Source organism: Colobus angolensis, unplaced genomic scaffold (assembly GCF_000951035.1).
Source record: "Colobus angolensis palliatus isolate OR3802 unplaced genomic scaffold, Cang.pa_1.0 Scaffold286, whole genome shotgun sequence".
In the NCBI taxonomy this organism is placed as follows: Eukaryota; Metazoa; Chordata; class Mammalia; order Primates; family Cercopithecidae; genus Colobus; species Colobus angolensis.
In genome coordinates this window covers 956,203-980,576 of record NW_012116110.1, presented here as the reverse complement: position 1 = coordinate 980,576, position 24,374 = coordinate 956,203, and the positions used below count along the sequence as shown (strand labels likewise).

Genomic DNA, 24,374 nt, shown 5'->3' with positions numbered 1-24,374 from the left:
GGGGTTTTCTAAATATACAATCATGTCATCTGCAAACAGGGACAATTTGACTTCCTCTTTTCCTAATTGAATACCCTTTCTTTCTTTCTCCTGCCTGATTGCCCTGGCCAGACCTTCCGACACTATGTTGAATAGCAGTGGTGAGAGAGGGCATCCCTGTCTTGTGCCAGTTTTCAAAGGGAATGCTTCCAGTTTTTGCCCATTCAGTATGATATTGGCTATGGGTTTGTCATAAATAGCTCTTATTATTTTGAGATACGTTCCATCAATACTGAATTTATTGAGAGATTTTAGCATGAAGGGTTGTTGAATTTTGTCAAAGGCCTTTTCTGCATCTATTGAGATAATCATGTGGTTTTTGTTTTTGGTTCTGTTTATATTCTGGATTACGTTTATAAGCCTTATTTTCTGATACACTGTTTGACAAAGGATTTTTGAACTGTTCTAAGAGCATCCAAGGTAGTGTTCAGATGCTAAAATGCTGAAATTTCTCTGAATTTTCAATAGCCTGTAGACTAAATCAGAAATATTTGAAATCTGAATTGACTAGGAAAATACAGGTGGTATGGTTTCTAGTCATCAAAATCATGCCCAGCTGCCTCTTTAAAAATGTGTGTTTTAATTTTTACTTTTCATTTGGATCATTTGGGGCAGGCAATTTTATAAGACATTTGATGCCCTAAATATTTGGCTTCGTCAGTAAGAAAAAAATGTTTTAAACATATTTGTGTAATATCCTTAGCTCAATTCATTTAGGACTTTTGATATTCAACCTTTTCTGTATTTTCTTTCGACATTTGGCCTAAGGGAAATAACAGCCCAGAGCTATGAAATCTCCTTTGAAAGCATGGCAGGACTTGAAAAAGAAAGCTTGAAAACCACAAGTGTTTTATGTACAGTTGGCAGCTCCTTTCTAAGAGGTTTTCTCCCCACTGCAGTGTGTGTTCGGTTGTGTTCTGCTTTGCTTCTCTCTCCCGGCCCCTTTCCCCCGGCCAAGTGTCTGCCAAGTCTCTCAAGTTCTTACTGTGTTTCCTCTTGCTGTGTTCTAGTCTCCGTCTCCTGGCAGCTCCTCACCCTTGGGTGCAGAGTCATCAGGCACACCTCTTCACCCCAGTGACCCCGCAGAAGCCTCCACAAATAAAGAGGTAGGGTGCTGTTTTGTTACCAAGGCCATCGGGCCATTTTGCTTTACTCTAATACTGCTCTGTGCTTCCTAATACAGCATTCTACAGTGCTCCTGACCCACTTTACCCTGGTGAAAACAATCCTGATTTCTCCTCTCCAGTGTACAGTTCACCTGTTAAAGCCATGTCATCCGGTTTGATAGCCACTGGCTACAGGTGTCTAATTAATGAATAAAATGAAAAGTTTATTTCCTTAAGCACAGTAGCCACATTTCAAGTGCTCAGTAGCCACCTGTGATGGCTGTCAGTGGTGGATACTGTATTGGAGAGGGTGGATTACAGAGCATTTGCATCGTTGCAGGAAGTGCTGTCGAACAGCACTTGACCTTGGATACCAAAAACTCCACGTACAGCATCTTTCCTCCTGGCGTTACATGCCAGGACTTGGAGTTGCTGTGTGCTTTGGGAAATATGTTAGTTTCTTAAACACCCATTTATTTCAGGCCCAGATGCGATATCTTTCATAAGAATAGACTGGCCATGTGTTCCCAGTTTACCTAGGGTGTGGTTCCAGTCCACGCCTGTTGTCAAGGCAGCCCGTCTTATGAGCGCGCCCTTCTGTCTTGCTGGTGCGGTGCTGTCTGTGAGAACTTTCCACGATGCTGGAAATGTTCCACTTCTGCTCTGTCCACTGTGGTAGTCATTAGCCTCATGTGCCTGTCAAACCCTGGAAATGTGGCCAGTGTAACTGAGAAACTGAAGTTTTCATTTTATCCCATTTTAATTAACTTAAATAGCCACGTGTGGCTGCAGACTGCCAGACAGTGCAGCTCTAAAGGATCCCTTTTGGACAAGAAATTCTATGGTCTCCTTGCTTATGGAACATTTCAGTGAGAAGATGCTGCTTTCTCCCACTGAGGTGCCTGGAGCTGAGAAAGGGCAGCCCCAGAGGGGAGACACTGCCTTCTCCTGTACCCAGGGTCCTTTTACAACGAGTGAACTGCCACTCACACCTGCTAATGAGCCAACATCAAGTAAATGTTGGTCTGCGCCATAGTCTGTGTGTGGGCTCAGCTCACTCTAAATATAGCTGCTCCCTCATCAACACTGAGGAGATGTGTTAAAGAGGTAAACCACATGACGAACGATGGTTTCCTTTTCCCTCATTTTGCTGATAATTTTATGTTAAATGCAATGAAAAAAACAATCTCTGTTTTAAACTGAGTGGCAGATCGCTTTTAAAGGGAGTCTTAGTTAAAATTTACCCTTGAGGTACCCTTGAATACACATATATTTGCCATTAAATATGCAAAGGAAAAGTATTTTTATTAGTCTGTTCATATTAAACCAAACAATCAAAGATAGACCGTCTCTGAAATGACCAAGATTAGAATTTAGAGTAGAAATATACTGAGGCCTCCTCTGGTCTTGAACCTCAGACCCTTGGCCATTTGAAGCAAGAGTGACGGGCCACAGTTTCTGCTGTTCCACTGTTCCACAGTTTGCTTCATTCTTACATCACATGGTTGGGTGAGAACGCATAGTAAGACGAAAAAAAGGACAGGTGCCATGATGATAACAGTAATGAGCATTATCATTTCTTGAGCATTGACAATGTTCCAGGAACTGGGCTGAGAAAAATCACAGATAGTGTCTCATTTAATTCTTAAAATAATTCTGTGAGGTAGGTATCATTGTTCTCATTTGCTGGTTGAAGAAGCTAAGAGGTTGAGTAACTTAACTGAGATTGTAGAGCTCACAAGTGGTCAGCCAGGATTCAAATCCAGAGCTCACGGGAACCCATGCTCTTAACTGCCAAGATCTGCCACTCCCAGAGTAGAAAGTGTTCACAGGCCACAGACTACATGGACAAAGTAGCTTGTCTGTCATTGTTCCAGTTGCCCAATTGTGCCTCCAAGTTCTGCCCATGAGTCGATTTGTGTGACCCCCAAACACAAATCCCAAAGATCTTAGCCTTTAACTTTTTAAATGGAGCTTTATTGATTCTTGAAAGTTAAGGATCAGCAGATGTTCATCTCAGTCCACGTGTGAAATAAAGGGCTAACCAGACATCTAAATATTCAGCATTTGATTATGCTTCAGATATAATAAGGCAAATTTGTTAGTTTCTCAGTCCCTCAAGACTTTGCTCACGTTTCTACATATCCTTAGAAATGATGATGAAAATCCTATTTGTGTGCAATAGTTAGAGATTCTTGCATTTCACAAAACTCTTTTAAAAAAAAAAAAAGAATCTTACCACCCCAGAGACTAAGAAAGCTAGTCGTGAGCTCATGAATAGAGAATAAGTGAATGTACCAAATGCTGTCTGTTGTAGCTCTTAATAAAATGGCAGCTTTTAGAGCTATAGACTGAAGTAATTCTTTTGTAGCTTCTGCTACAATCTGGACACTGTCTTTGAGATTAGCATTCAGAAAAGTATCCAAATAGAGCAAGAAAATGTGAATTGACTTCTTAGATGTACCTGGAGGCTAAGCAATTTTGATTAAACAAACTCTCATTACCCCAGGCTCTAATTACTTGGGACAAGAGTAGGGAAATGGTTGGGAAATAATAACTTAAAAGTTTTTGGCCCCTATGAAGATGCTAGCTTCCATCTGCATAACATGAAGTTATGAGGGTTTTTTTTTCTTTAAACCAATCTGAATTAGATAAATTTGGCTGCTGGCCCTCAACTGGGCCTATCTTCTCACTTAGGTAAGTGGAAAATACAATTAACGTAAAGCACTGCTGAAACTGGAGTTCTCTTTCCCCCTGTCCACATATCCTGGCTTTTACTTGGTGTGCATTTTCTCATAAATGCATTACTAGCCAGTAACTTTTCATTCCTGGTGGACTAGAAACCCACCTACTTTGGTATGCAGAGCCATTTCATCTCAATGAGCGCACATGCAGCAGGTTTACTGAAAAGCTGTCCTGTACAATATATTATTGTGTGATTAGTGTTGAATTGTCATTATCCTGAATTGACCTGGAGTCTTATAACTAGGTTTCTTCAACTGGCCCAATTTTTCACAAAACAATTAAAACTACTATTTTTAGACTGTTGTCCAAGTATTAACTAAGTTATCATCCCTTTGCCATTCCCATCCTCCAAGGAAAGAGCACTGTGTTAAGTGCTAGGTTAGGGAGTTGCTCCCAATGACATGCCAACACTCAACCAGGGCGCTTTCCTCATCCAACCTGCCAGGCACCCGAGAGTCTACCATCTATGCAGGTCAGCCTATCCAACAGCTATTCAGTGCCAGATATCTTTCCTCTTAAAGTCATGCATTCAAATAATCACCTAAGACTGGGTAGGTTCTCAGCAATGAAATTCTTGGCCATACAAATCTTACCTTCTACGCATTTTAGGGACTTGTCTTTAACAATAGCTCTCCACTCTCCTGTGATTCTTGTATCACCCTGGTCCAGACACACCAGCTACAAATTCTACTGATAGAAGCAGGGGTGAATTTCTTTCTCTTATCTCAGTCAGTGTTACATCTAGGACATCTGCTTCTGAAAGGAACGTATGGTGAGTTGCTCCTCTGAGAGCAGGCAGTTAAGCTCCATCTAGTCAGACTCTAAAAGGTGTCTAGCTCATCATCTCTGCTTCCAACAGTGCTGTGAGAACACTGACCTTTGCTCTGAGATGCAGAAGAAATTCCAGGGTTTACTGGAATTTACTCCATTATTGTGTTCTTATTCAGAAAACACGCAATAATGATTTATATAATGGAGTTTTTCAACTAAAATAAATCAGTAGGAGATGAAAGGAAGAGAATTTAAAAACCTCTAGCACCCGTTTTTAGCACAGTGAGAGATCACTGTGGCAAAGAGTAAAATAAATTTCTCTAAGAGAATTCTTACTTGCAGCATATAGTCATAACGTTGGTGCTTTCACTAATCAGTTTTTCACGTGGAAATGCAGATCCTTAAGACTACAAATTGTGCCCTTTTTATTGTTGTTGTTAGAGATTTTTGTCTGTGGGATTGTTTTTTAGTTGGCAAATACCTCTCTGATTGTGAAATGTAAGATTTCTAGGTTATCTAAAATATGAATGGACTATTCTGGGTTTTAGGTAACCTTTACTAATAAATGCATATTTATCTGCACTTTACTTTCTCTAACTAAAAATGATCAGTAACTGGTAACTGCCACTGATGATGTGTTTATTTTTCATGTTGCATGGATGATTGTGTTAATGCATATTTCATTATACTTTGCTCTTTTTGAAACCTCTTTGTCTTAATTACAGTCAAGAAAAAGCTTGGCTTCATTCCCAACCTACGTTGAAGGTAAGAGCTGAAAAGAAAATATTGAGCACTGAGTCATTCATGAATCTTTTAGTATTGGGGCATATGAAGCACTGAGATATAAGACAATAGAAGGGAAGAAAGGCCATAAAGTCACTTATTCACAATGTTAACACTCTTAGAATCTTAGACTCAAAAGGGTAATAGCTGGGAGCCTCTCAAAAATCCTCCTCATGTCTTTGCCTATTATGTGGATGAGGACTCTGAAATTGGAGTCGAAGCTGTGGGCTTTACCCAGTGTCATGCAGCTTAACAGTGGTCACATTGGATCAAAAACCCAAGTCTCCTTATTCTGTCCCTGTGCACCCCGTACATTCAATAAGAAAAATTCAAGTGGGAATGAACATTAAGGCAGAAATTTTGGTCTTTTTTAATAAGAAAAACCTTCCCAGCAATTTTCATCTATTATGTGGATGAGCTAGTAATAGTAACGGTTACCGCATGCTTACTCTTCCAGGTTCTGTTCTAAGCACCTCCCATGTAATAACTAATTGAATCCTCACATCAATCCTGTGAAATGAGTTTTATTATTATCCCCATGTTATAATGAGACGACTGAGGCATCAAGATTATAACTTGCCCAAGATCCCACAGTTGGCAGTGCAGAGCCAGGCTATGAATTGGCAGGCTGGCACCATACTTCTCTCTGGAAACCGGTGTCTTTGTGGGGCTGCCACACCTGGTTGTGCAGGTTACTCACTGCACAAGGGCACGCACTCAGAGGCCAAGTGGGGCCAAAGTTCAGCCAAACTCTGCACTCCAGCTGGAGATTATACCATCCAAATGGGGCACCAAATCAGGCACCATTTCTCATTCACAAAGAGGCACTCAACTCTCTGGCTAGAGGTGGTGCTGAGGGTGCATCACCATTTCCTTGAAGGAGGCTTTTCTGGAGGCCAGAGAATGCCCAGATATCTCTCTGAGGGTGTGTCTGGCCTTTGGATCCTGTGCGTGAACTGTCATTGTGTTCCACTGCCTGGGAAAGGGTTACCAGGGCTCATAAACCTTCATGAACCCTTGGGCTCAAAGCCCAGGACAAGCTCACAGTTTTGGTTTAGTTACTCAGGTTTCTCTCTTCAGTCATCTGTAAATTATTTGCATCATTTTTGTGAGGCTCTGAAATTCTGTGAGAGCACTCTGGGAAGTTTTCTGAAGTTTGAAAGCTCCCTTCTTCATATTCGTCCCCCTGGCCTAGAGATTTTTCAGGCTCAACGTTAGCCTGAGCGTGAGGATGTCACGTGTGTGGTCCCTCATCCACAGAGCAACCCGAAGGCAGCACTAAAGGGAAACCACGTTCTGAAAGGTCAAGAGAAAACTTGCAATTCTCTGACACAGGATCATTAAGGGTTTAATTTTTTTTAACTTTGTAAGAATATACTAGCACTGAGCCCAAAGTGAATTTATGAAATTGGGGCTTTTATTTTTCTGGGTGTGATGCGGTGACAGTGACATTCAATTATATTCAATTTCCTGAAAGGATAAATGGCAATAAGATCATATCTCAAAATGTGTTTAGGTCTGATATTTGTGTGTCTTGGCTGCTTGGCATTTCTACAGTCATTTAAATATAATTTGGATTGCTTTTAAACATTTCCCCATACCCACACTTACTGTAGTCAAAAAGGGACCTTCTCAGTGAATAGCACCCGTAGCGCCAAATCAGAGAAGAATGTATGATGTTACAAGTCCTGTAGAGAAGGTAGTTAGTTTTTGTTTTTCTTTTAACGTTGATTTTTAAAAAATCGATGGAAGACTTTTAAAGTTCATTTCCCAGATGAGATCTTTCTTCTCCATATCTGGTTGGCAATAATGATTATGTTTCAATAATACTGAAATGCATCACCAGGAACTTATCATGGAAGAAGTGACAGTCTTTTACTTTATATAAAGTGTAAAGTGGATTCAGACCTGTTCATATATTATTTTATATGCTTCCCTGCCATACAACTGAACCTGTATATCATATATAGCCCGAATCCATCTCACATCTATAAAAGATTCAGAGCAGGCCCCTGTGGCTGTTGAGTAGAGTGTGAATTACTGGTAAGTAGTGGAGGCAGATTTGTCTGTGTACCACTCACAGTGTTAGCCTCGAAGTCTTGCTTGTAAAAATGGAGAATAAGACAAATAACAGGCTTCCTTATTTAATTACTACATAGATGTTTTGTGAAAGCCCTTCCTAAAACACTTTTAATTTCTTTGTTTCAAGCACCACCTTAGTTTTAGATAAATGAGTAGATTATTTTACATCTGTACTCTGATAAGTAGTTCAGCACAGGAAGCAGCTGTGTAAACTCAAGATGAGCTTCATGTTTAAGGGTAAAAATAAAAAGCATTTCAGATTAGCCTTCCAAGAGGAAAAAGCAAATTGTTTCCATTACAAGTTATCTAATTTAAGACCCTGAGGTTTTAACAGTGAGTTAAAATGTATATTTTAGTCTCCCCAGATGTACCACTCAAGGCAAATAAAATACACAGGGCCGGGCGTGGTGGTTCATGCCTATAATCTCAGCACTTTGGGAGGCTGAGGCGGGCAAATTGCTTGAACCCAGAAGTCCAAGACCAGCCTGGGCAACATGGCAAAACTCCATCTCTACAAAAACTACAAAAATTAGTCAAGCATGGTAGTGCCTGTAGTTTCAGCCACTTGGGAGGCTGAGGTGGGAGTATCCCTTGAACCTGGGAGGCAGAGATTGCAGTGAGCCGAGATCACACCACTGTACTCCAGCCTGAGCAAGAGAGTGAGACCCTGTCTCAAAAAAAAGAAAGAAAATAAAATATGTATGTTTCAATTGCAGATTAAAATGCCTTTTTAAGTGGACTGTTATACAGTTATATGTTAATCACAGACATGTTTCAATTTCGAGTTAGGGTTTACAATTAGAATTACAATTCTAATTGTGGTTAGAATCAGGTGCCCCCAATTAAAATATTTAAAACAGGTTTGACTTAAAAGGCTGGTAAATTAGAACAGAAAATTTGATTTTCCTTGGAATCTGTCTGTGTGTAGGCACAGGCCAAGAACATTATACCCTGTAAGTGAACAAGATTGACAGCATGGGACCACGGTTTTGAGGTCATGTTATCTGTCTTGCACAATTGGTCAGAAGCCATTACAGGAATCCAGACATTCTGAAACAGATATCCTAATTTTCTGATCTATAAATTTGTTTCTTCCATTATGGATTAAATGGAGGAAGAGATATGAATAGGGGGCAAGTAATAGGAATTGCTGTAAAAAGCTTTTCTAAAAAGACAGTCATCTAGTTACTTAACCATTTATCCAGCAAACATCTAGTTGATACCTCCTGGGTGACAGTAAGACACAAGAGAGTCAGAGGTGAATATGACATGGTCTTTGTCCCCTAAGAGCTCAGTCTAACAGGAGAAACAGTATGCTTTATTGGTGAATTTTATGTTCCATATTTAAGTAAATATTTGCATCACTTTCCATGGTAAATGGTTTTAGAGAAGCAAATTATTCTAGAAACTGTGCCTTCTATTTGAAAATGAGGTGTGGGTGCAGATAGACACAGAGAGATGCCTTAGACCAGGAGGTTGGCTCTGCCTCACCTGTGCCAGCGGTGAGGCATGGAAGAGGGGTGATGTGCCATTGAGGGGGTTGGCAGGCCCCGCCCCAGGATGGCTTCCCTCACTGTGGCTCTGTGTGTTACAGTTCCGGGACCCTGCGACCCTGAAGACTTGATCGATGGAATCATTTTCGCTGCCAATTACCTTGGCTCCACCCAGCTGCTCTCAGACAAAACTCCTTCCAAAAACGTGCGCATGATGCAGGCCCAGGAAGCCGTAAGCAGGATCAAGGTGAGGACATCTGGGTGCTCCTGCAGGGATGGTGGGCAGGTGTGGGCACTTGAGCAGTCTACAGCACTGGCCACGGCTCCACATCTAGTTTAGAGGAGAATGGTTTGAGATGACATCACACAGGCAGTGCTTATCCACGTGCCTGTTAACAAAATTTCCAAAATCTACTGGAGTCTTTATGTACAAACATGATCTATTTAGGTTGTTATAAATGGCCAGTCTTGAGAAGAAGTGCTTATGATCACAATCTTTGAAAAGTTGATATAATGAGGAAGGATGCCATTTTGAGTATTATGTCTCAAGTGCACGACATGTACCACTGGATTTCCACTGACAGCTGGAGGTCAGTGGCAAACATTCATGTTACAGAGTTGGTTCAAACTAGGTGGCATTGCTTTTGAACCAGTCCATCCTGTTCAAGCTAGATTGAACTGGCTTGCTTCAAGGACAGTGAACCCTTTGATCAAATCTAACCTGGCTAGTCTAAGGTCAGTGCAAGGCTAATCCAGTTTAAACTAGTTTGAGCCAGTCATAACATGTTTGAATCTGTTTAATCAAGACATTAAAGGAACAAGCCTGTTTGATCCAGGAGGAACCACTCTCATCTGGTTTAAGTCATTCACAACTAGTTTGAACCATCCAGAACCGGTTTATTCCCATGAATAAATGCAGAAATGCAGAGCTCTAGAATCTCCACCACGATACCAAAACTACCTAGAATAATGGGCAAACCAGGAGTCCAGGAACACTTAAGGTACATTCATGTCATCCACTTGCCATTGTGCCACCAGTACCTGGAACCACTGGGCAGCCTCCCCGAGCCTTGAGGCCATTGTCACCTAGAGCCCTAGGGACAGCATCATGGTAAAAGTTCAGGACCAGGTATTTCCAGCAAGTTGGAATAGGTTAGGCCTTGCAAGAGTCTGTTTTATCCAGTTTCAACTGGTCCAGATGGATTCTTTCCTCAAGGAGCCACTCCGTATTTCATACCTTCTCTCTCATACACTTCCAGGCTGCACCCTGGTGTTTGTGTGGTAATGTGGAAGGAGAAAGAGGGACAGGTAGAGTGCAGTAACTGAGACTCCTCAATCTCGCAATCAAAGAAAAAATCATTCCTTGAGCACTTAGGCATGCAGGGCTGTGCAGGGTCTTGGCAGGGAGGAAAAACAGCAGCTGATAAAGTGAGATCCTTGTCCTCAAGCTCAGCCAGAGTGCCGCCAGAGTGCAGGGGAAGCCTGCAGATGTGAACACCTCTGACCGCTGCCTTCTGCCTGAGAGGTAGAAAGGAACAGTAAGTGACCAACAATTCCAGGAGGTACTTGCAGAGGAGAGGCAGTTGGCTTGAGCCTCTTGCCCAGGCTGATTCTTATGATTGTCACGTGTCCAGACTCCACCATGTGGTAAATAATAAGCAGCTCATAGCATCACCGACACCGTAATTATGATGCCCCTGAACCCTCAGCTGTCCGGTTATCCTGCAGTTCCCAGGATGCTGTGTGAATGGCCCCATGTCCCTCTCATGGCTTCCTCCTCAGGCTGCTCAGTGCCGCTCCTGCTGCTGGAGCCTCTGTGTGTCACCCACTGATCTGACCACCTCTCTGCACTTGGAGGAGATGCTTCTCCCCCAAGCTCAGAGCTGGCCATTCCCTTAACTCCTCCTAGGACAGTAAGCCTATGCTGCAAATTTTGACATGTCTACTGATGTTTTTATAAACCAGGGAGGAGTGATTTGCAACTGCCTCAAGAGTGGCTGTTGTCACCACCCTGCTAGGCCAGACCTAGTGTCAGGATTACTGACAGGACCTTTTAGTTCCTTCCATGTGTCAGGGATCCACTCAGCCACTTCATCTGGGGCACACAAACCTTGCCTGTGCCTCAGAGGCCCTGCTGCCATAAGGCCCATTTCTGTGGTGTTTGTCTTCTTCTAGAATTAGCCTCTCCCAGACTGATGGACCGTGGGAGGGTCCAGTTCTTTTAAGGTAAGCCCCACCCCCTGCCCAAAGAGATGTGTCTTGCCCCATGGCTCCCAACAGTACAACGCCTTGGAGACAGTCTGACCTTCATACCTTTTAGGACTTTGAGACTAAACAATGCTGTGGATAGAACTTCACCAGGTTCTTGGGGAGCCGCCCATCCAAGCTTGGCCTAGTTCCCTTTACACTGTCTTCCCGTTTCTATAAAGTGGTGACATTGTGCCAGAAAGTCTACCCAAGGTCTTCTCCATCTTAATTTATTTGTCTTCCAGGCACAGCATTCAAAGCAACAACCCACAAGCCTCTCAGAGAGAATAAGCTGCTTTTCAGGCACAGTCACATCCTATTTTGTACAGAGCAGAGAACTTTAAATCAAAGAGACATAGAGACATAGTTCTGACTCCACGTGCCCCATGGTTACCAGATATGCCACCTGGGCTTCCAGGTGAATGGTGCTCTTAGCTTCCCCAGGTTTTTTTGGAAGGCCAAAAGCCTGGAGTGCCTCACTTGGAGTCTCTGATAGACAGGGACTGCCTTTAGAAGATGTGTTTGGAAATGAATGGGGGCACCTCTGCTTGTCACGGTAACTGGGGGCAGTTACTGGGCCAGAGCCAGGTGTGCTCGAGACTCTATAATGTCCAGGACAGAGCCACAAAACAAAGATTTTATCTCTACCAAAATGCCAAAGAGCCAGTATCAAGGAATGCTACCAGAGCCCATTCAGGCAAATCTTCCAGAATAAAGCTGCAGTCTGCCCCCAAAACAGTACTGAAGACTCCTGAGGTTGAAAACTGCATGTTGCTTTGAGGTTAGTTTTTTCTAGGTTCTATCCATCAAGGTTTCAAAGTTTTAAGGTTCAGGTTTCATTTGGGACACCTTGTCTATCAGCCCTCCGATAGCTTTGGACTCCTACAGATAGAACATTTATGCCTTTCCAGTCCCCTTATGACACTTAGGTAGTGCTGAGATGACCTTACAGGGAAAAAGCAGGCACAGGGCACATCACTTGTACATAAAGCAGTGTTCAAGGTACACAGCATCCCTGTACCAAAGCTCATCAGTGCCAATTGTATTGCGAATTATCTTTTCTTATTTCCACAGTGGTGTCCTATAGTATTGTTATTCCTTCTTTAAAGTCCAGCTGCCTCATAAGAAATCAGAGATTTTACTTCAAAGCTTCCAAAGGATTGGTATCCCAAAGTTCCACAGTTCATTTGAACAAAAAATTAGATGGCTCTGTTGATCAGAACAAGCAAGATAGAGGCTTTCTGATTATAAATACATTTTAGACCTGCCTAGAGCAGAATACGCATCTGGAAAACATATATTTATTTTTACAAGCAAATTACTCTGGCGTGAGGAATTCATTATAGAGTGGTAAAATTAAATGGTTACATTTCACTCATAACTTATAAGTATCAGTTTACAATGTGCATCTACGCATTGGAAGGAACTGTTGCCTGTCATTAAATATTTTCTGCTTCATGTTCCTTTTACGTCTATTAAAATGCTCGTCAGATTGGTTGACGTTACATCTAGCTAGCTAGAAGCCTTTTCCAAGTGTAAATGGAGATGCCTGTTTAAGGGAGCACTCTCCAAAAAGTGACTGTGTCAGGGAGCGTACGTGAACTTCATCAATGCACAGGGAAGCTGGGGGCAAAGAGTGTTGATCCTGAGCAGGTTGGGCTGGGCTCAAGTGGAAGGAGCTTGCACCGGGTGCCCACATGTGCCTGGCAGACACTGCTCTGTAAGGAAGATGGTGCCACGCTGTTTCTGAAAGAGAGACTGACCTTTCAGAATGAGTTATTCTAGGCCACCTTGGCAGAAAGGACACAGAGCATAGCAAAGCTGCAGACTTTATAGCATCCATCCAGGAAAGAAGGAGAAAGAAAAGCTCTGTGGATCTATTTTGCAATCCACTTAGCAATGTCCTTAACCCCAAGCTGATTAGTAATTTCTGGCTTGGCACTTTCACCTAAACAAAGGTGGGGGTAGCTTCCTCCTTTATTTTCTGATTCCTCCTTCTTCCCTCACTCCCTGCAGGGACCCCAGTTTTGTCCCTCTCTTCCTCTGCCTACATTGTTTGTTTGACCAGATGGACGTGGCTGGATGTGAATGAGAACTGCTCACTACGCGCCCTGGTACTCATGGTGCTTTATCTCTGAACAGACGCTGACCTTGAAGCTTAGGTTTCCATTTCAAAGCAGTCTTTAATTTCTGTTCCATTTGTCGATTGTGGTGTCTGCCACTCACATAGTACCAACTGTATACTAAAATTGAACATTGCTCATTGGACTTGGACTTGGGGTTTTGAAAATTACTCTTAATTTAACAAAAAACTTACAAGATTCATTTGCCACATGGAAAGAGAATTTGGAGCTGCAGTTTGGCCAGGTATTTTCTACTTAATGTGAAAAGAAACAAAGGAATTTGGCCCCAAATGCCAACTGTTGCTGTGCAGACTCCTGTTGATAGGCCCTTTCGGAACGAAAATTAACCAATACGCAGTTCTTGAGCTTCAGAAACTTGCAGTAAAAAGAAGCCAAAAAGAATGTTAGGTAACAATAATACAAGGTAAGCTGAGGGCTCTGAAATTTAAAGGCTTTTCTATCTACCGCAATTTAAGAGATGACATATCTGAGCACAATCGCAGAATTAGAAGACATCTGCCATTAAATTTTTTTGTTTGTTTTGGTCTTTGGTCCCTCCCTAATGTGTTCATTCTGCCTTTGTTGGTCATCATTTTTGAGAAGTAATATCCTTCCAGAGAGCTCTCATGTACTTTAGGGGATTGCATTATAGCTCTGGTTCTCAAAAGCATGATCCCCGGACCAGTAGCATCAGCATTGCCTATGAACTTATTGGAAGTAAAGGTTTTCAGGCCCAACCCCAAACCTACTGAGTCAGAAACTCAGAAGGTGGCACCCAGGAGTGTGTTTTAACAAGCTGTCCAGGAGATTCCGCTCTGCACCAGCGTTTGGGAACCACTGCCTTAGAGAAGGTGGACCCACCAGTGTGTGAAGCATCTTTCCTCCCACTGTGCCCTGCAGCATTGTAGTCAGGCTAAGTGCTTGTCACTAATAGAGTTCCACTGGCAAATGAGCTCAAGAAAATAGATCTCCTTTTCGAATATTTGCTACAGATGTCTTCCTCTTAAAGGCTCTGAGAAGTCCTGCACTAAGAAGATTTCATTCACTTTAACTAGCAGCTCCCATATTACTTGAGCACAGAATACATTGTTACCATGCGATAGATACCTGCTAATTGTCACTATTTGATAGATACCTGTCTTATTGGTAGTATTCTCTGGAACATGTTTTGGGAGAAACTTCTAGAGAGAGCTTTGCACTATGTGCTGTCAGCCTTTAATGTGCCCTAGATAGAAACACACCTGTCCCCTAACAGTGTGACTCATGCCTACTCCCTATCTAGAGAGAGCCCAACTGGAAGCCAGCACAATGAGCTCACTTGTCTTCCTTGCTCTCCACTGCATCTCTGCCTTGCCTTCCACTCTCATTCCCACTTCATTCTCTGCTCTTCAGCCAGAAGATAGGGTGGCCTGCTGAGCCCTACCTGAACCACAGAGACTGCTTCGTGTCCATCCACCCAGAGTGCGGTGTTGTGTCTCCATTCTTCCTATGAAGCTTATGCAATTAGATTACAGATGGTGTTTAGGTATCTTGTGGTCCATGCATTTTGGCAAGCTGCATTCATTATCAAATATTCATATATCCATCTTAACTAGCCTGTCCCAAAGATCAGATTTTTTCATTCTTTTATAATTGTCTCAAAATTATGATTTCATTGTAGAAGTAAAATATCTATCATTATAGCTTTGCCTAAGTTGTATCATTTCTCAGCTTAGTTGAAAAAGTCTATGATCAGTAAAGTATTAGGCCCTTCACATGCATTATCTCAATCTCATTTACTCCTCAAAATGGATGAGGTAGAGAATATTGTGAGGTAGGTATTGTTCACCCCATGGTATAGACAAATGGAGAAGTTTACAGATGACAAGCTTGCCCCAGTTGCACAACTAGGGGTTTACAGTGGAGTGAGAGTGCCAGAATTTGAATCTCTGTTCTGCCACTTCACAGCTGTGTGACCTGGGGCAAGTTAATTAGCCTCTCTGTGCCACATTTCCCTCTTCTGAAAAAGGAGGATAACATAATGTAGGCAGAAATGACAACATCTCCTTAACCTCGTGTTTCATGGGATTGATCATGGCTTACCACCTAGCAGGGTAGTAGCTCACAGGGGTGTTGTAAGCTTTTACACTGATTTATGGGAAATACTTCGAAGGATTCTGGCACATAACAAGTTCTCAGTAAATGTCAGTGGGAAAAGAAAAGATAGAACAGTCAGGAGCATCCCTGGCACGACTAATCTAGAGTGTCTTAACAACGGCAGAAACTCAGTACACATTGTGGATGGAGTAAGTGGGTGGGTGGTGCTGCAGTTTGTCCTTTGCACAACACCCCGCCATGTGGTAAGCCATGATCAATCCCATGAAACACAAGGGTTTAAATAGATGTTGTCATTCCTGGCTTAAAAATGCATGCTGGCCTTATGTTTCTCTTGGACCCCTTTCTGCTACCCTAATTTCTCATTCTGGCTCCAATTCTCCCATCTTCTGTGATGTTATATTTACATTTTAAATTATAATTTATTGTAGGGTACTTGGATATCATGAGTGATTTAAAGATGGTATTACTCTAAATCCACAGAATATTTTTAACTTCATAAAAACTGTTTCAGGCCAGGCGCGGTGGCTCACACCTGTAATCCCAGCACTATGGGAGGCCAAGGTGGGTGGATCACCTGAGGTCAGGAGTTCGAGATCAGCCTGGTTAACATGGTGAAACCCCGTCTCTACTAAAAATACAAAAATTAGCTGGGCATGGTGGCAGGTGCCTGTAATCCCAGCTACTCAGGAGGCTGAGGCACGAGAATTGGTTGAACCTGGGAGGCAGAAGTTGCAGTGAGCTGAGATGGCACCACTGCACTCTAGCCTGGGCGAAAGAGCGAGACTCTGTCCCCCCACCCCACCCCCCGCAAAAAAAAAGCTTCAGAGTACCTTTCATGAAACTCAGTTTGCCTTTTGGATCCTCTTCCTCCACACCAGTTCCAGAAAAAAAAAAAACAAAAATAAGGAATTTGGGTACTCGAGGGATGGTGGAACCTATTTTCTTTTCAAAGAGTTCTTTCAAATCGGTTCCCTAGAGTTGAATTTTGACCAACAGCTGTTAGGTTTGGTATCCAAAGTAATGGAAATTCCTATATTGCTGCCATATCATTTCAGAGAGGTCAAGGTCAAACAAACATTAAAGATCTCCCAGCTGTCAGTTATGCAGGTTATAACTGACGCCAGTCAGAACATCCCTGGCCAGACTCGGATTCCACATGGGAATCCTCGTGGTGTGGCGTGGTATAACATCAGCATACGGTCACTTCCCAGGTGCAGAAATATTTCCACTGCAATGTGCAGCAGTCAGGATGACACAGTTGCTACCTTCAGACTTTTTCAGAGCAGACTATTCACAGTGAACTCATGGCCACCAGTAAGAACAGCAGGGCATCTGTGCGGGAGTGCGGTTGCCCTAGTTTCCCGGGTGTACCGGAGATTTGCTATGTGGTGTCTGGATGGCTGACTCATCCAGTGTCTCTACAATGAGGCAGTATAGGCAACATATTTTAGTCACTAATGAAACAGAGATGTGCTGCTGAGAGCAGAGGAGCTTTTCTACCAGGTGAGTACCCAGGAATATGAGAGAGCAGTTCTTCCTACACCCCACTCCCATTACCACAACAGCGTCTGCAGTTTGGCCATTGACTCACCATTATTTGTAGAAGATCTGTATAAATAGCAAGCCTTAGCAAAAGGCAAGAAATTGCATCATGACCTAGGTCGATTATAATCATATAACAGCAAACACAAATATAGTGCTTAGAATGTACGAGGCACTGAAGAGCTTTGCATGTATTCATTTTGTCCTCAAAACAGCTCTGTGAGGTAGATACTATTTTTATCTTCATTTTGCAGATGAAGAAACTGAGGCACAGAGATGTTCAGTGGCTTGCCTCAAAGTCACACAGCTAGTAAATGGCAGAGCCAGGACTTGGTTTTGGACAATCCAGCCCCACTCTCTGCTTTTATCAACTATGATGTCTTTTAATTGTGAGCAAAAGGGAGTATGGTACATCCATTTTTAGTTAGATGTAAACTACATTAATATTACACAAATTTAAGGCAAGAAGTATTACTAGAGATAAAGAGGGAGAACAATGAAAGGATCAATTTATCAAGCAGGCATGCCATCCTACATATGTGCATGCCTTATAACATAGCTGTAAGATAAAGTAAAGATTGACAGAATCAGGATACACAGACAAATCCACATAACAGCTGGAGGTTTTGACGCACTCAATAAATGATGGAACAAGCAGATTAAAGAACAGCAAGTACACAGAAGGTTTGAACAATACTCTTAACCAACTTAATCGACATAATTGTCATTGATGGAACACTGTCCCCAACAACTACAGAATGCATATGTTGAAGTCCACATGACACGTCCATCAAAGTTAGTCATGTACTAGAACATACAACTAAGCCTCAGCATATTTCAAAAGATTGACATACAGACTGTGTTCTCTGACCACAGTGGAATTAATTCCAAAATCAATAGAAAAAGATAACTAGAGGCCGGGCATGGTGGCTCGCACCTGTAATCCCAGCACTTCGGGAGGCCAAGGCAGGTGGATCACCTGAGGTCGGGAATTCGAGACCAGGCTGGGCAACATGGAGAAACCCCATCTCTACTAAAAAATACAAAAATTAGCCAGGCATGGTGGCGCATGCCTATAATCCCAGCTACTCGGGAGGCTGAGGCAGTAGAATCTCTTGATCCTGGGAGGCGGAGGTTGTGGTGAGCCAAGATCACGCCATTGCACTCCAGCCTGGGCAACAAGAACAAAACTCCATCTCAAAAAAAAATAGTAAATAAAAAATAACTAGAAAATCCCCAAATGTATCAAAATTAATAATACAATTCTAAATAATCCAAGGTTCTAAGAAGAAATTGCAGTGGAAATTTGAAAAAAAAAAATAATGGAATAATGATTAAGGTGAAACACACAAAAATTTGTGGAATACATCCAAAGCAATGCTTAGAGGGAGATTCATAGCTTTGAATATCAGAATAAAGTTTGAAAAGCCATAATTTAAGTTTTTAGGAAGCTGAGAAGTCAGCAAATTAAACCCAAAGAAAGTAGAAGGGAATAAAGGTCTATGCTGAAATCAGTGAAATAGAAAACCAGGCCTACAATAAAGAAAATTAACAGAACCAAAACTTGGTTCTTTGGAAAGATCAATCATAATTAAGTATAAGAAGCACTCAACACATTTCCTTTGTCTCACTTCACCACTTCCCACATAGTAAATTCTGAATTACATTGATTATCTTTAGACTGGGATTTTTAAAAGCCAGTCCTCTTCCCACAGAAACGCTTTATGCCACTATTCAGTATTAGTTTGTCAATTCCCTTTTTGACTTTGAGTCTCTGCAAATTCTTTCTAACTATTCTCCTGTCTCTGTTTGTTCCATGCTAAGCAGATGGCCCAGAAATTAGCCAAAAGCAGGAAGAAGGTGCAGTACAAACAACTTCATCAGCTTGGTGTTATGCCTGTTCTTTTCATTCGTTTCTGTTTTACCTTTTTATATTTTCGTGTTTTTGTTTTCTGCATCCAGCAAGTTTTCGTTCAGATTTCTTTTTGAACCGCCCCATAAGCCAGCGTTTCTCAAAACTCAGTTGCCAAAGGTGGCCGTTTTCTGTTGCTCATTAGTCATTTCACTTCAGAGGAACGACAGGGAGCAGATTGGAGATGCTAAATGAATCGTATAGTAGTATGGAAGTTCCAACCATTCAGGAGCATCGATGTGGCAGGGACTTGAGTCTGTTCGATTATAGTTATGCTTGATTTGTGGATTTGTCAGATTGCTGGATGCAAAAAAGAAAACTCGCTAATAACCACACATGTACAGAGTTAAGCCCTAAATGAACCAGACTGCGCTTTTTGGTTGTGGAGCTTCTAGGTGCTTATGAACTACTACTCCTGGGACGTTGAGGCATTGGGGCTCTTTCTTAATGGGGTGGCTTCAGGACTGCTTCTGTGTTGCTGGGGTGGTGTGTAAAATGTAAAGACCCTCTTACCAGAACTGCATCCAAATGGCTTCATTTGCAGCTGCTATGAACATTGTCTTCCATCGGCTCAAGCAGAGGCAAATTCTAAGCGACTTCCCCAGGGTCTTTTGGTATGAATTTTTTGCCCTATTTCTTCAATCTGTTGGACTCCAAAACCCTTACAGAGAGGGCCTCTTGCCATCATCGTTCAAAGAGTAAAATCTACTGCAGTGAGTTACTGCTTATATAGGGGAGGAAGAAAAGAGGATTCTGCATTTTTCCCTGTAACCTAGAGGTGCTAACTCTTGTCCATGTGTCCATCCTCTGTGTGGTACCTTCAGCTTTGGCAGTTTAAGCCTAGAGTCTGTGTTGCTGTTCTGGTAACTGTGTCTTGGTGCCTCTGTGTGAGCTAACCTGACTCCTTCTGCATCTGGGTCAGGGCAGTGTGGTCAAACTTTCTCTTGGTGCATTTTTTCTCCTCAGGCTCCTGAAGGCGAATCTCAGCCAATGACTGAGGTGGATCTCTTCATTTCTACCCAGAGAATCAAAGTGCTGAATGCTGACACACAGGTATCAGCTGGCTTCCACCTTTCCCAGGGGGAAGCTTAGGGGCATCGTAACTCAGAGATGCATGTGTCAGTAGAGCGGCTGTCCCCAGATGCTGGGCCCCAGTGAGCTAGAAGGTGGTGTTCACAGTGCCTGCTGCTGGATGGGGTTTGGGATTGCTTTCTTAAAGCCCAAAAACGCCCCTAAGACATGGATGACGTTTAGCATTTTCAGAAATTTTAATCAGAGGATTCATTAATGTGGACACATTCGTCTTTTAAGAAATTGGGTTTAAAATCACTCATACACTCCTGCACACAAAAACAGAAACAGCCATGCCATTTTGGTTTTTTCTTTTTTTTTTTTTTTAACTTCCCCACAAGAGATTCTACTGTTTAGAATTTCTTATTTCTTTTCACCTGCCACAGATCATTTCTTGCTCTTGGTTAGCCAAGGGAAATGCCCTCAGGCCTGGATGGGGATCCATTAATCCCTCAGCATGGGCTTTGCAGTGAGCCCTGGAGCCCACCCTGCATGTGAACATACTTGACTGGCTATGGGGTGGCAGGCGCTCTCTTGGGTCATTAGATGCCGAGCTGGACTTACCCACCCTCTCCTCCTGCCTCCAGGAGACAATGATGGACCACCCTCTGAGGACCATTTCCTACATTGCGGACATTGGGAACATCGTTGTGCTGATGGCCCGCCGGCGGATGCCTCGTTCCAACTCCCAGGAGAACGTGGAAGCATCCCACCCATCCCAGGATGGGAAAAGGCAGTACAAGATGATCTGCCACGTCTTCGAGTCTGAGGATGTAAGGGTTGCTTCCTTTGATCTCCTTCTGGGTTAGGTTCTCTTGACTTTTCAGAACCTGATTCCGCCTAATTCATCACACATGAAACATGTATTGTGCACATACTGTGTGTCAGGCACTGTTCCAGCACTAGAGATACAAGTCTGAATAAAACAGACAGGGTACTCATCGCAAGGGCTGAAAGGAGACAGAAAATCAGTAGGTAAATATACTTAATGTAAAATTGGGTAGTGGGGAGTGCTCCACAGACAAATAAAACAGGGTCAAGGGATGGAGGAACAGGGGCTATGTCAGGTAGGAGATCAGGTAGGGTGATCTCCTCGCTTGAGGAGGTGACCTTGGAGCAGAGACCTGAATAAAGTGAGAATGAGGAAGGAGCAGGTGTGAAGGCCCTGAGTCAGGGGCTAGCTGCGTTTCCCTTTGAGGAAGGGAAAGGAGGCCAAGTTATTAGAGACTTTGGGATGAGGTGAAGAGTAGGAAGAATTTGGCCCCCCTGTAGGGGTTTGAGCAGGTCTGCCCAAGCATGAGGGCATTCTGGGAGGAGAGTTCTTTGTGGTCCAGGACCATCCTCTGGGCTACAGGAAAGTTAGCATCCCTGTCCCTCCCCAGCAAGCAACAGCACTGCCTACCCCAGTCCTTAGGAAAACCAGCTCCTCTTCCTGGCACAAAGTCAGTGATTCCTAAGCTCCATTTCTCTGGGTGATGTGGTTAACAGAGAAAATTTGTTTACAACAGAAGCCATTTTTCCATTTGGCCTGCTTTCAGGGTTGTAACCCAAGCTGCTAGTGAGGCCACCAGGCTGCAAACTGCATTAGCACCTGAGCTGCTCCTAGGTGCTCCCCTACTTCCCCTCACCATCCTGGGCCTCAGAAGCTACCTCCGAGGGGAGGCCACAGCCCCACAGTAATCTTTAACAGCAGAAAACTCACCCACCCCCTGAGGGCCATTGCTTTTGACTGTGCCCATGTTTCCTCCTGACGCAGAGGAATAAGCTGTTTCTCACATGGAGCACAGAGTCCTGATCTGTGAAGAGAAGATGGCGTCTTGTAGCCTTGGTTCCTTCAAAGAGGCCAGTATAGCATTCATCTAGCTGCAGAAATTGCCTTCCTCTTGGAAGTTAGGTGTCAGCAGCCATCCTGCTTTTTTCTCCAGGGAACCAGAGCTGTCGGGGCTGTGGGCACAGAGAGGGGTTGCCGACACTTACTGTCACCATCCTTTACTGGTCTTGTTCTCCAAAGCAGCCACAGGACAAGGTCACTGGGAGGACAGAGAGCTTGAAATGCCTCTGCCTGCCATTCTCCCTAGTGTTCCTGTCAAACTGAGGCCAACATGCAAATGGGGGGAAAATGAGTTTTAGGAGGTTCCCACAAAGTTCCAAAAGTGAAAATTTGGACTTTTAAGCCTCCTGTGTCCTGCGGGCCAGTGAAAAGACAGAGTTACAGGGATCAAGGATCCCTGTAGGCCCGACCGCCACCTCCATCTGGCTGGAGCTCTTAGGGAGGGGTTTCTTCTCCTTGGGGTGCGCTTGGGTCCACCAGGGAAGAAAGGAAAGAATGGAGAAGCAAGAGGTAAGCAAGAGTGGACCTGGAATCTTACCCCTTTGCTTTCACTAGAGCAGGGCCAGAGTGTGCTGGCTCCAGAACTGGGCAAGCTGGGCTTGAGTCCTTCCTCATCCAAGCTGTGCAGTCACTAAGCCTCAGGCTCCTCTTCTGCAGGACAATAGTGCCTCCCTTGCCAGGCTGCTGCGGCACTCTCATAGATATTGCAGTTAAAGCCTGATGTGTGGCACATGGCTAGTGGTCCATAAATCTCAGTAGCCAGTGCATTCACCGGGGGCATCCACTAATGGTGATCGGGAAGTTGACTGGTCACATTCCCAGGTATATATTTTTCAGTTTGTCTACATGCACCTCTCTGATGCCGAAAGCAATGCCTTACTCCTTCCAGTTTTACAATAGGTGGACGGTGGTAGTTCTTGATGTGACTTATAAAGTTACCAGATTCTCACAGTGAGAAAATTTCAGTATTTCTTTTCCCATAACCAGCCACATGGAAAGTTCCTGTTTTGCTGTTAATAAGGTGCTTTTAGCAACATTTAGGAAAGGTGGGGAAAGAGGAGTGGAGGTTAGAATTGTGTTTTTAAAACACTGCTCTAGAGATATTCTGGTTTGGCTTTGTGTTTCTGCCCATCAGAATTTCACAGAGAAGCTGTCCAGTGTGGTGGGCAGGAGGATGGGCTCTGGATTCAGCCCCCAGCCCCTTCTCAGGAATTGTGCAGTTTAACCCCTCAACCTCCATATAACCCTCAACCACCCCTCAGTCTACCCAATGGGGACACTAATACATAATACAGATCCGTAGTTCCAAAGTCTAGAAAGCTCTGAGAAACAAAAGGGATTTTTGCAGTCAGGTTACTGATAAACCTGCCTTGCCTGCCAGGAGGCCATTTATAGGATTTGTCCAGCTTACCATGAATCTTACACATTTTGCCACAGAAATGTTACTGTGCTCTGTGTACTTCCCCAGACCCTAAGGGAGGTTATGGCACAATGTCCAGTATTTGCACCCTGCTACCTTTCTAAAATTGGAAAAGTTTTGAATTCTGAAACAGAGCCTCTCACATTCCAAGTGAAAGACTGTGGCCAGTCATACTAATAGCTGTCATAGAAATGATATGCAGATTCAGTGATGGTCCTTGTATAGCATTTACTTTTCATAGCATATACCTTGTATAGCATTTACTGCAGCATAGCCACATGAGAAGTGCTCAGTTGCTCTTGGCTGTCTGGATTAATAATGTTGCTTAATTAATGCAAGGAAAAGCCATCAAAGCCCAGTGCAGAAGTCAGTGCCACCTCCTGTAAGCTGTGTGACCTTGAGAGGTTCCTTTGTGTCTCTGGGCCTCCATCTCCTCAACTGGAAAACACAGTCAGAGTTCTCAACTCTGTTAGACCCAACACTCCCTTTCTACAATAAATATTTTATTAATGACCCATTACTATCCTGAAATGAAATTCATAGCTAATATAACCTCCCCTATTGAAAAATCTTTCACAGAACAATCAAATTGTGGCCATAAATGTAATATAAAGGAAAGATAAGTGGAAAGCAAGCTAAAATAAAACCATATTACAATATGTATTAATAAACGCTCTGGCGCAACCATTCTGAAAGGCATAATGAGGTAGTCAAGATGCTTATACCTACTTGATTAAGCTTGAATGTAGCAGAACACAGTGTGCAGTGGGATATCGTAAACACTTTCTAGTTGACATTTCAAATTGAGGGCTAAATAACATGTATATGTCTACAAGCACATGCAGAATTACCATGCACGACAGCACATGTGCAGGTTGATAGGTATGTAATTTATCGGCAGCACAGATACCACAACAGCACTGATGTTGATGATTTTCCCAAGTCATGAAGCTTCCTCCTGGTGAAGTGCTGAATGAAGCAAAATAATATCTTCTCTCAATTCACACGGTATTATTCTTGAAATGTTCGATGTGTATTAGAGTCACACAAAGTCTTTGTGTTTATGTATAAATTGGAGTTGAATCCTAGACTCAGATAACTGTACACAAGTA

The 24,374-nt window shown here is 43.0% G+C and overlaps 1 protein-coding gene across 1 annotated transcript in view; it reads left to right on the top strand.

Moving 5' to 3' along the window:
- Positions 1–24,374, top strand: part of APBA1 (amyloid beta (A4) precursor protein-binding, family A, member 1) — a 230,240-nt gene that overhangs the window by 186,639 nt on the left and 19,227 nt on the right. Inside the window, exons 3-8 of the mRNA XM_011948894.1 lie at positions 1,050–1,145; positions 5,387–5,426; positions 9,121–9,266; positions 18,856–18,888; positions 19,907–19,993; positions 20,599–20,784. Of these exons, the coding sequence (XP_011804284.1) occupies positions 1,050–1,145; positions 5,387–5,426; positions 9,121–9,266; positions 18,856–18,888; positions 19,907–19,993; positions 20,599–20,784 (588 nt within the window). The remainder of the gene's footprint in view (positions 1–1,049; positions 1,146–5,386; positions 5,427–9,120; positions 9,267–18,855; positions 18,889–19,906; positions 19,994–20,598; positions 20,785–24,374) is intronic.